The 11640-nt window shown below is 57.3% G+C and overlaps 2 protein-coding genes across 4 annotated transcripts in view; one reads left to right on the plus strand and one right to left on the minus strand.

The window, feature by feature from the left end:
* Window positions 1-6432, plus strand: part of WDR25 (WD repeat domain 25) — a 146609-nt gene extending 140177 nt beyond the window's left edge. For all 3 annotated transcript variants that reach the window (XM_006766612.2, XM_006766613.2, XM_015565822.1), the window contains 3 exons: window positions 2447-2617; window positions 5333-5473; window positions 5996-6432. In XM_006766612.2, coding sequence (XP_006766675.2) covers window positions 2447-2617; window positions 5333-5473; window positions 5996-6217 — 534 coding nt within the window. In that variant the 3' untranslated portion in view covers window positions 6218-6432. The remainder of the gene's footprint in view (window positions 1-2446; window positions 2618-5332; window positions 5474-5995) is intronic.
* Window positions 6433-10056: 3624 nt separating this feature from the next.
* Window positions 10057-11640, minus strand: part of BEGAIN (brain enriched guanylate kinase associated) — an 8561-nt gene continuing 6977 nt past the window's right edge. The window contains 1 exon segment of the mRNA XM_006766632.2: window positions 10057-11522. Coding sequence (XP_006766695.1) covers window positions 11197-11522 — 326 coding nt within the window. The 3' untranslated portion in view covers window positions 10057-11196.

Genomic DNA, 11640 nt, shown 5'->3' on the forward strand with positions numbered 1-11640 from the left:
ATCAGATTTGTATGGAACCTCAAAAGATCCTGAATAGCCAAAGTAATCCTGTGAAAAAAGAACAAAATTAGGGGTATCACGCTACCTGACTTCAAATTATTCTACAGAGCCACGATAATCAAAACAGCATGGTATTGGCAGAGAAACAGACGCACAGATCAGTGGAACAGAATAGAGAGCTCAGCTTTAAAACCAAATGTACTAGTACATGGACAGATAATTTTCATATATATATTATTGATTTCAGAGAGGAAGGGAGAGGGAGAGAGAGAGATAGAAACATCAATGATGAGAGAGAATAATTGACAGGCTGCCTCCTGCACATCTCCCACCGACCCCTATTGGAGATCGAGCCCACAGCCCGGGCATGTGCCCTGACCGGGAATTGAACCATGACCTCCTGGTTCATAGGTCGACACTCAACCACTGAGTCACTCCAGCTGGGCTGGACAGATAATTTTCGACAAAGGAGCCAGACACACACAATGGAGTAAAGATAGTCTCTTCAATAAATGGAGCTGGGAAAACAGGAAAGCCACATACAAAGGAATGAAACTGGATTGCAATTTGTCCCCATGTACAAAAATTAATTCGAAATGGACCAAAGACCTAAATAGAAGACCCAAACAATAAGTTACATAAAAGAAAATAGAGATACCAAACTTATGGACCTTGGTCGTAGAGAACATTTTATGAACTTGACCCCAGAGGCAAAGGAAGTAAACGCAAAAATAAATGAGTGGGACTGAAACGAAAAAGCTTCTGCACAGCAGACGAAACTGACAGCAAAACAAAGAGGCGGCCAACCAGATGGGAGATGATATTTGCAAACAGCAGCTCCGACAAAGGTTTAATTTCCAAAGTATAGGAAGAACTCATAACACTCAACACCAAACAAGCAACCAAGCCAATCACAAAGTGGGCAGAGGACCTGAAAACACTCCTCTCCCAGTGAGACATATGAAGAGCCAACAGATATATTGAAAAGATATTCAACCCCACTGGCAATCAGGGAAATGCAAATCAAAACTACAGTGAGATACCGCCTCACACTTGTTAGCGTGGCCGTTATCAACAAGACAAGCAATAACAAGTGTCGGGGAAGTTGTGGGAAAAAAGGGAACCCTATCCACTGCTGGTGGGCAGGTAGACTGGTATGATCGCTATGGAAAACAGTCTGGCGATGCCTCAAACCATAAGAATAGAGCTACCAGATGACCCAGCAATCCCTCTCCTGGGGCTGTACCCCCAAACCTCAAAAACATGTCTTCACGAACATAGATGCACCCCTATATTCATTGAAGCATTATTCACGGTGGCCAAGACATGGGAACCACCAAAGTGCTCTGCAGTAGAGGACTGGATACAGAAGCTGTGATACGTGCACACAATGGAATACTCCTCAGCCACGAGAACGGATGAAACAGCGCCATTTGCAACAGCAGGGATGGACCTTGAGAACGTTATGCTAAGTGAAAGAAGCCAGACAGAAAAAGCTAAGAACCATGTGACTTCACTCATCTGTGGGATAGAAAACTGAAACTCGTGGACACAGACAGCAGTGTGGTGGCTGCCGGAGGGAAGGGGTGAGGGGAGAAGGGGGTCCTAATAGATGGAGATGGGAGATGTGACTGGGTGGTGGGTACACGGTGCAGTATACAGACCTTGTAACATAGAAACCCACACCTGACACCTGTATGTTCATGTTGACCAATGGCACCCCAGTCAATTTAATATAAAAAAATAAAGGGAAACAAGGCTCTAAATAAATGAATAAATAAATAAGTAAGTAAGTAAATAAATAAATAAAACAGACTGCTGATAGCTCTGCTACCCTCTTGTGCCCTACAATTAGTTATGGGAATAAAAAGCCAAGCCTTGACCCCCTTCCCCCAATGTCTAAGCTAACCTGCACCATGGTTCTGGCTTTATGGTCTCCAAGAACTTTCACTGCCAGCAACACAGCTTCTACTCCAGGGCAATAGGCCGGGACTTTGTGAACTTGAATTATGTGCCGTCTTCAGAAGCAAGAATGGCTCCAGGTTGATGGACATCCCTGATGCCCCTTGGGTGCCCTTGGCTGGGCGCAGGCCCTTCCCTCAGCTTGCCGCTCTCTAGGGGACCAGTCTGACCGGGGATCATCACACCTCCCCGGGCCCCCGCACCAATGGGCGTGGGGTGAGTGTGGGAGGGGGACTCTCCACGAGGAGGTGCGATCAGGCAAGGCTGTGCGCAGGTCCTGCGCAGACAGACATTTCAGACATTTTCCCGGTGGCATCCGAGGGCCCCCGGTCTCCCTGCAGCAGCCCCCAACTCCACAGCTCGGACTGCTGGGCCGGGCGCCTTGTCCCACAGGGCCCTCCCTAAGCCCCTGCCCTCTGACTCCCTGCGGAGGCCTGCCCAGTGCTCCTGGGCCCAGCAGCCTGACAGGCGCCCCCTCTTGCAGGTGGTGAGAAGCTACAAGGCGACCATCCAGCAGACCTTGGACATCCTCTTCCTCCGGGAAGGCTCTGAGTTTCTGAGCAGCACAGATGCTTCGAGCCGGGACTCCGCCGATCGCACCATCATCGCCTGGGATTTCCGGAGCTCCGCCAAAATCTCCAACCAGATCTTCCATGTGAGAAACCCGACTGGCATTGCGTTCTGCTTCGGCCCCGTGTAGCCCTCGGTTGTCGGGTCCCGGATCACTTCCCGTGGGAGACGGTTCAGTAGGCCGGGTCTTTGCAGGCAGATTGGCCGCCTGAAATTTCTCGGGGAGGGGAAGGCGAGCCCAAGTCCACTGGCTCCCTGTGACAGTATCTCCCTAACTGTCCTCCCACCCGTCCCCGCCCTGTCCAGCCACCCCACAGGGTGAGGGTGTGGAGGGGCAGCCAGTACAGATGGACTGGTAGACGGCCGAGCAGCTCGAGACACCACTACCCTTTCTTGACCACCCCAGCCAGCCATGGAACTCCGCCCTCCTTTGCTGAGTAGCTTTGGCAGGAGCTGTGACTCAGGAGTTCAAGCAGAGAAACTCGAGTTAGACCACTTGAATGATGGTTCTGGATCCACCACCAACAAACGGGGGCCCTGGGCCCATTACTTAGCCGTTTGGATTCTCATTGTCCTTTTAGAAAATTGAGGATGAGAATATTACTTGCCTCATAGAGTGGTTTTGAGAATTTAAAGAACACTTATTAAGGGTCTAGAATGGTGCCAGGTACAGGGATTGCTTCATAAATTACCTATATTATCACCATCATCACCACTGTCATCACCACTGTCATCTTCACCACCGTCATCATCACCACCACCGCCATCAGACCTTGTCACATAGAAACCCACATCTGATAGTGATGAAACCCACATCATCATTACCACCACCACTATTATTACTAATCACCATTATCATTGTGATCACCACCACCATCATCATAACTATCACCATTATCACCATCATCACTACTATCACTATCATCATCATAACTATCACCATTGTTACCATCATCACCACCATCACTATCACCACCACCACCACCACATCATCATCGTTTTAACTATCACTATCATCACCACCACTGTATCATCACCATCACTACCACCACCATCACCACCATTATCATTATCACTGTCAACACCATCACCACCACCACCATCATTTAAGATTTCAAATGAGCCATGGCTAATCTCTTTGGTGCTCCCACCCTGAATTTAAAAATATGTGTCAGGTGTACACGCACACCTTTTCCTTCTCCTTGCTTTTCCCTTGTCTTCAGATGGTTCTGAGTGACCCTGAGCAGACCTGCCTCTAGACCTCACTTTAGGGTCCCATGTAATCTCCTAGGACAGTGATGGCGAACCTATGACACGCGTGTCAGAGGTGACACACGAACTCTTTTTTGGTTGATTTTTCTTTGTTAAGTGGCATTTAAATATATAAAATAAATATCAAAAATATAAATCTTTGTTTTACTATGGTTGCAAATATCAAAAAATTTCTATATGTGACACGGCACCAGAGTTAAGTTAGGGTTTTTCAAAATGCTGACACGCCGAGCTCAAAAGGTTCACCATCACTGTCCTAGGAAAAGCAGGCTGTGGGAGGAGAATGGGGGGCACGTCTGACCACCGGGGCTTCCTGCGTCCGTCAGCCCCAGCAGAGAGCAGGGGAAGCGAGTGGGGTGGGCGGAGCGCTGCTGGCCTGAGTCATCCCAGACTCACACCTCCTGGCCGGCAGCATCGCACGGGGCGCTCCTCATGGGGCCGCCACGGCATCCTGCCTCATGCGCACACGAGCCTGCAGCTGGGTGTTATTACTCCGACCGCTCCTGCTTTGCCCTCTGAATTTGGGCAACTCTTAGAACGTGAAAGGACAGGCGATGCTGGAAGGGAGTTCGAGTTCCCGGGGGTGCTTCTGTGTGACTGAGCCCATCAAACAGTAGATTTCCCTGCCGGGTTTTGAACACTGTTCTCATTTATCTTCTCACTTGATCATTTACCTCTTCACGGGCTGCATGTGGACTGTGTGGGGCCCTGCGCCTGCTGCCCCTGAGGGCCCCCTGTGGAATGGGGGGATGGGCACGCACATTCGTTCTCTGCTCCCGGGCAACATGGTACCACAGATGGGAGGCTTCCGCCATCAGCAGTGCATCCCCACGCATTTCTGAGGATAGCTGTTTGCCTCCGTATCCCTGGGCTGGATCAGGTGCTGGCAGGGCCCGCTCCCTCTGAGATGCGGGGCAGATCTGTCCCTTGCCGCCTCGCGTCTGGTGGCTGCTGGTGACACTGGGCCTCCCCCCGAGCTCTGCACCAGCATCTGCAGGTCACTCTCTGATCCAGGTTCACATCACCTGTGTGCGTCTCCTCTTCCGTGCCTCCCTTAGAAGGATACACGTGGCTGAATTTAGGCAAGAATACAGGGTAACTCCCTACATCAAGATCCTTAACTTAGTTACTCCTGCAAAGACATGCAAGGTGTCATTCCCGGGCCCTAGGAATTAGGACGTGGGTATATTTTGGGGGGCCCTTTAAGATCCACCACAAGGGCCGTGGGCCAAGGAGCGCAAGTGGAGCCCCTGGAGCGAGCACAGCCCTGCTGCTGGCACCATGATTAGCCCAGCCAGACCCCGCTCGGACTTCTGACCTCCAGATCTGTACGAGCCTAAGTTTGTGTGTTTCCAGCCACTAAGTTGGCGGCAGTTGGTTACAGCAGCAGCAGGAAACTCATACCAACCCGAAGCCAAGGTCCGGGAGGAGGGCACACGACCTGTGAGCAGAGCGCAGGGCGGCATGTCTGCGGAGGCAGCAGGCACAGCCCAGCAGCCTTCTCCCTCTCTGGCCCGCTGTTTCTCAGGAGAGGTACACCTGCCCCAGCCTGGCCTTGCACCCGCGGGAGCCTGTGTTCCTGGCCCAGACCAATGGCAACTACCTGGCCCTCTTCTCCGCTGTGTGGCCCTACCGGATGAGCAGAAGGCGGCGCTACGAAGGGCACAAGGTACCGCTTACCTGCCCCCCTCACCCCGAGAAGGCTGAGCACTGGCCGCAGAGCCTCCCGCCACACCATGCCAGCCACGGACTCTGCCTCGGGGGTCAGAGAGCACAGACCTCTGTCCAGCAGATTCTGTTTTCTGCTTCTCAGGTGACCACATGCTGTGTGGCCTGGTGTCCACTCAAGGCCTGGGCCGTATCTGGCTCTGCCCCGGGCCCCGGCTGCAGCGGGAAAGGTTTCCTCTGATTCCGCTCATGTGGACCTGTCTCAGAGGTTAGGGATGGGGCAGGACAGAGTCTCTAGCTCCACCCCCTTTCCTCACTGAGACCTGCCTCCTGTGGGGGAGGGCCCTGGGCTGGGAGCTGTGCCTCCTGGGTACCACTGAGGTCACCGGTACACGAGATAACCTGTGCACGGCCACCCAGGACCCGCCTCAGGGGAGCTTGGGCTCTGCCTGCTGCTCTGTGGTGGGTGGAATGACCGCCACCGCGCAGGCGTGATGCGGGCTCATTCGTGTCGCCCTTGCAGGTGGAAGGCTACGCGGTGGGCTGCGAGTGCTCCCCGGACGGAGACCTGCTGGTGACGGGCAGCGCGGACGGCCGGGTCCTGCTCTACTGCTTCCGCACGGCCAGCCGGGCGCGCACGCTGCACGGGCACACGCAGGCCTGTGTGGGCACCACCTTCCACCCTGTGCTGCCTTCTGTCCTCGCCACCTGCTCCTGGGAGGGTGACATCAAGATCTGGCACTGAGCCTTCCAGCGCAGCGCCCCTGGACAGACATTGCCGCCCGGCTCCCTGGGGTGGGGGGGACTAATGCCGAGGCTGGCGCTCCCCGCTGGGGTCCTCAGTTTCCTCTGAAGCCAGGCCAGCAGCCTTTTGTCTCAGTGGTGAGGCTGGGAAGTGAGCGCCTGGCACCCTGCTCGTGGCGCTCAGTAAATACGCGCGTTTCGCTGTTTTGTAGGTGACTCCAGCGATAAATGTGTGTTGGCAGTTCCTCTCGCCGCCCCACTTGCGCCCGCTGGAGCTCGAAATGAGAAGCTGGGATCTGGAGAGGGGGCAGCCCGCTCTGTGGGTCCTGACGAAGGGGCCCAGGAAAGGGGGGCCCTGGATCTCAGGTCTGTCCTCGGGAACTCGGCAGAGCATGGCCGTCCACCCGTCCCACAGGGCCTAGGCTGGCCCAGTCTGCTCAGGCCCAGGCCCCCTTCCTCCCCACGGAGCACGCCAGCTGGTCCCCGGGCTGCCCCAGCCCTGCCGGGGGATGCAGTGATGTGGAGAAGGGCCGGGCCCTGGAGGAACTTCGAGGAGTCAGGCTGGGAAGACCCAGCTGCTGGGATCTGCGGGGCTGCTGAGCACTACACCCCACCAGGACTCTTATTGAGGGGCTGCCCCAAGAGCCCAAGGATCCACCCACGGGTCAGGGGGACTGCAGATGCCACGGCTCAGGGCAGAGGGGTCCCTGCAGCCTTGGAAGGCTTCCTGGAAGAGGCAGCTGGTGAGCTGGTGAGGAGGGCGTCCCAGCAGGGGAGTCAGTGAGGAAACATGGAGGACGTAAGGAGGAGGCCATGGGCGGGTGGGGGAGCTGCAGGAATGGTGGGCAACAGCCTCTCCCTGAGCCGGGCCCCAGGCCCCGCCTGCTGTCAGGAGCCGTCCTCGAGGCCCTTCCTTTTTCAGGCTGGTCCCCTTGAACCAACCAGAGCTCTGCCCGCTTCGGGCGGGGAGACATCCAGGCTCCCAGAAGCCACAGAGGCTGTTCTTAGTGCTGCGTGTGGGCTTGATCAACTCCGCCCCGAGGCCCAGCTGCCTGCAAGCCCTCCCCTTGGCTGGGTGGCTCACTGGGAAGAATGGCAGGTGTACTCTATGCCTCTCTCGGTTTCCTTCTCTGAACGCTTTCTTCCAAAGAGCATTCTTAGAGGCTCACTCTGGTCCTCTGCCAGGTGGCGGGGAGTGCACCATTCACCATGTGACAGGAAGAAAGCCAACTTTAGAAAGTGTGGGGCAGGGATGAGGAAGTGTGGGCTGGGCCTGCCTCTCCTTCCTGGGCTGCGTGCTCACGTTTACTCGCTCATACGTCTGCACGGCCGGCCCGAGGCTGTCGTGGGGAAGAACCCCTCATCTGGAGGTGCCGGCGTGGCTCTGAGTGCTGGGGCCCTGGCTGTGGCTGTGTGTGCTGGGGCCCTGGCCGTGGCTCTGAGTGCAGGGGCCTGGCTCCGTGTGCAGGGCCCTGGCCGTGGCTCTGAGTGCTGGGGCCCTGGCCGTGGCTGTGTGTGCTGGGGCCCTGGCCGTGGCTCTGAGTGCAGGGGCCTGGCCGTGGCTCTGAGTGCAGGGGCCTGGCTCCGTGTGCAGGGCCCTGGCCGTGGCTCTGAGTGCTGGGGCCCTGGCTCCGTGTGCAGGGGCCTGGCCGTGGCTCTGAGTGCTGGGGCCCTGGCCGTGGCTTCGTGTGCTGGGGCCTAGCCGTGGCTCCGAGTGCTGGGGCCCTGGCTGTGGCTGTGTGTGCTGGGGCCCTGGCCGTGGCTCCGTGTGCTGCAGGCCTGGCCGTGGCCGTGGCCTGGCATGTGGAGCTCATGCTCACAGCTCCGATGAGAGGGCCATGATCCGCTCTGTCCAGTTGAGGAAACCGCTGCTCAGAGGGCGGAGGGACGCGCCCAGGGCCATCTGAGTACAGAGCCTGTGCCTTTCCCCTCCCTCGGATCCCCTTGTCCCAGCTGGGGCTCCGCATGGGACCGTCACCCGTGGAGGGACCCTGGGAAGCTCGGCAGTCCCTTGTCCTGGGCTCCAGAGGGGGAACTGGATCAGCGGCATCTGGGACTTGCCCAGACAGAGTTGCGTGGCCAGCTGGTGGCATTGCCCACCCTGCGCTGCCCGTGGGATTGAGGAGGAACACCTGTGGCAGGTGGGTAGATGGTAGGTGCACGGACAGGATTCCCCTGGTGCGGCAGGATTCCGGGTGCAGGGAGAAGGAGGTTGGTAGAAGGGGGTACCCCACATCAGGGCAGCTGGCTTTGGGGGCCCCTGGAGACAGCTCTGTGAGGCAAGGAGGGCACTTTAGGCTCTGAGGCGATGTGGGGCCAGACCCCTGAACCTTAGGAGAGGCTCTGGGCCAAGGCTGCGTAGCCCTTAGGGTTGTCAGTGCTGCTGTGTCACATGGCTGACACGGGATGGGGGGCTGATGAGGCTCAGGCTCCCCATGGGAAGGCATCTGAGAGAGAACCCACTGGGTGCCAGGGGCTGCTCTCTTCCCCTGCACCCTCCCAGTTGCCCCCAAACCCCCTCCCCCAGGCCAGGGAGGGTCGCTTCCTCCGTCTGCCCATGGAAAACAGCCCCTGAGCCTCTCCACAGCCCCCTCTGACTCTGGGAGGCTGCTTCCTGGGGTGAATCTGCTCCTGGGGGAGGTAGTTGGGGTCCTCTGGCCTCCTCTGCAGAGGTGGGTCAAGGGCAGGGATGCTGGGACCACCGCCAAGGACCCTCCCACTTGGGGTTGCCTAGCAAGAGGCAAACCCACCCCAGACAGGTGACGCTGGGCAGGCCAGGGAACTAAAGGCCTGCACCGGGCCCAGGTGGTCCCCAGTGGGAGTGGCTGGCCCTGGAAGGAGGGACCATGAAGCCCCTGGGGAGGGGCCCCCATCACAGGTCTTGAAGAACCTGTAAGAGCATCCTCAGGGCATCAAAGATAACCAGGCAACTGGAGGAACGAAGCAGCTTGGGCAGGGACCAAGGGCAACAGACCCCGCGGGTTAGAAGGGCCAGGCCAGATGGCGAACCGCTGTGCCCACTGTGAGGACCTGCCTCCAGGGAGTAGGAAACTTAGAAAGTAGCCTCGTGGATTTGCCAAACAACCAGATAGAGCGCGTAGGAAGGGAAAACATTCACAGCTAAAACGAAAAACCCCGTGACTGTGTTTGGTGGCTGAGCAGGCACAAGAGGAGCGGAGCAGTGAAGACATTGCTACGGAGCATGTGGGTCAGCCGAAGGGGGGCAGATGGAGGATGCAGTGAGGAGGGGGGCGGGAGAGAGTGGGCAGGGAAATACCATCCAAAATAATACTTGAGAATGTTCCAGAACTGATGAAAGACCACCTGCAGACACAAGACTGAATTCCCGAGAAGGACAAATCCGTAAGCAGACGCAGCTCAGGGCAACTGCAGAAAACCCAAGTCAAAGGGAAGACCGAGGCAGATGACCCACCAGAGGAACAGCCCGGGGGAAGGACAGGGCGGTGGGACCCTACCCCCGAGTGCAGGGAGAGTGGCCGCCGCTAACCGCTCCCCGGTGAGAGCGCCCTCCAGGACGTCTGCAGAGCAATGAAAACGGGGGTGTCCGTCACTCACAGAGCCCCAGTAAAGGAGCGAAGTTGGACACACAGGAAAGGTTGGGGGTGTGCGTGTGGGAACACTGGCTGCCAGGGCAGTGGTCACGTCTAGCGGGTTGGGCAGTGGAGGAATTCAGACATTTGACAAAGACACCGGTGGGGGAGAGCTCTTGGGAGCCAGTCCTGGCTGCAGGGGGCAAGGGACAAGTGGGGGGGGGGCAACACTGAGGGCCACAGGTCCCAGAGGTCAAAAGGCAGGGCGGAGAAACAGCCCAAACCTGCATGCTTTCCACCACGTTTATTAGTGAGTGTCAAATACAGTAGTGACTGGAGGGCATGCATCACAGACGACAGGAGAAAAAAGCGGGCAGCGGGACGGGGACGGGGACCGGGAACGGGGATGAGCACCGGCCCGACTCGGGACGACGACCACGGGAGAGCTGGGTGCGGGTCAGCCGCACACGGAAACAGTTCGCGACGTCTCACGTCCCTTCACCCGCTGGTTCCCCTCCTTGTGGGCAGAGCTCCAGGTTTCCTTGTCGCTGGCTTTCGAGGTGTCAACACTGTCCTTCCCTCCAAGGGCCAGGCCCCACATGTCCTCGCCCGGAAAACAAAGGGGCTGTGTGTTGGAAACGCAAGGCGGCCATCCAGGGAGCTGGAGGCCACGTGCGTTGAGAAAGACCCTTTTTCTCTAGAAAAATAGTTTCACTTTATAAAAGGGGGGAATGCTCATCTCGGGTGGGGAACGATGTTGGTGTGAGAAACGTCCTCGGGGAGTTCCGTCGTGGTGGCGCTGGGGGTCACACATCACAGGGGTCCTCTTCTCAGGCTGCACTGGGTCACTACGAGGGAGGGGTCACTACAAGGGAGGGGTCACTACGAGGGAGGGGTCACTACAAGGGAGGGGTCACTGTGGGAGAGGGTTCACTACAAGGCAGAGGGGTCACTATGTGAGAGAGGGGTCCTACGAGGCTGAGGGGTCACTGTGTAGGAGAGAGGGTCCACTACAAGGGAGAGAGAGACACTACAAGTCAGAGAAGTCACTACAAGGCAGAGGGGTCACTGTGGGAGAGGGGTCACTACATGGGAGAGGGGTCACTACGAGGCAGAGAGGGGTCAGTAAGAGGCAGAGAGGGGTCAGTATGAGGGAGAGGGGTCAGTATGAGGGAGAGGGGTCAGTATGAGGCAGAGGGGTCAGTATGAGGGAGAGGGGTCAGTTTGAGGCAGAGGGGTCAGTATGAGGGAGAGGGGTCAGTTTGAGGCAGAGGGGTCAGTTTGAGGCAGAGAGGGGTCAGTAAGAGGGAGAGGAGTCACTGTGGGCAGTGCCCGGGGGAGTAAGTGTCCAGATAGGTGGGGCAGCGCCCTAGAGTGCACAGTGGGCGGCGGGTGCCCCTGGCCGTGGCCTTGGCCTGTGGGCAGGCGTTTAGTTGAGCAGGGTTCCGTAGAGCTGGGCTTTGGTGAGGCTATCCTTGCGGCTGAGGCCGGAGCTCCGGCTCCGGGAGAAGGCTGCCTGGGGGTTCCGGCGGGCCGCGGGATGCATTTCAGGGGAACCCTCCATGGAGCTGGGCTCGAAGGAATCTCTGGAGCTGAAGAGGCTGTCGGGCTCGGGGCTGGCCACCCCGCACAGCTGCCCCTGGGGCCGGTCGCCATCATCTTCGCTGGCAGCGTAGCTGGGCCTCTTTGAGTACATTGAGAAGTAATATAAGAGAATGGAGAAACGAGTCATTTGGCTGCTAAGGTGACTTTTTCCTGATTTGTAACAAATAACAGGGTTGGGGGTGGGGTCTTTTCACGCAATTCTGGAATGTAGAATGGTGTGACTTACAAGTTATACATTTCTATTCATTTTCTCTTTAACTGTAAAAAG

The sequence above is a fragment of the Myotis davidii genome, unplaced genomic scaffold (assembly GCF_000327345.1).
Source record: "Myotis davidii unplaced genomic scaffold, ASM32734v1 scaffold60, whole genome shotgun sequence".
Classification (NCBI taxonomy): domain Eukaryota; kingdom Metazoa; phylum Chordata; class Mammalia; order Chiroptera; family Vespertilionidae; genus Myotis; species Myotis davidii.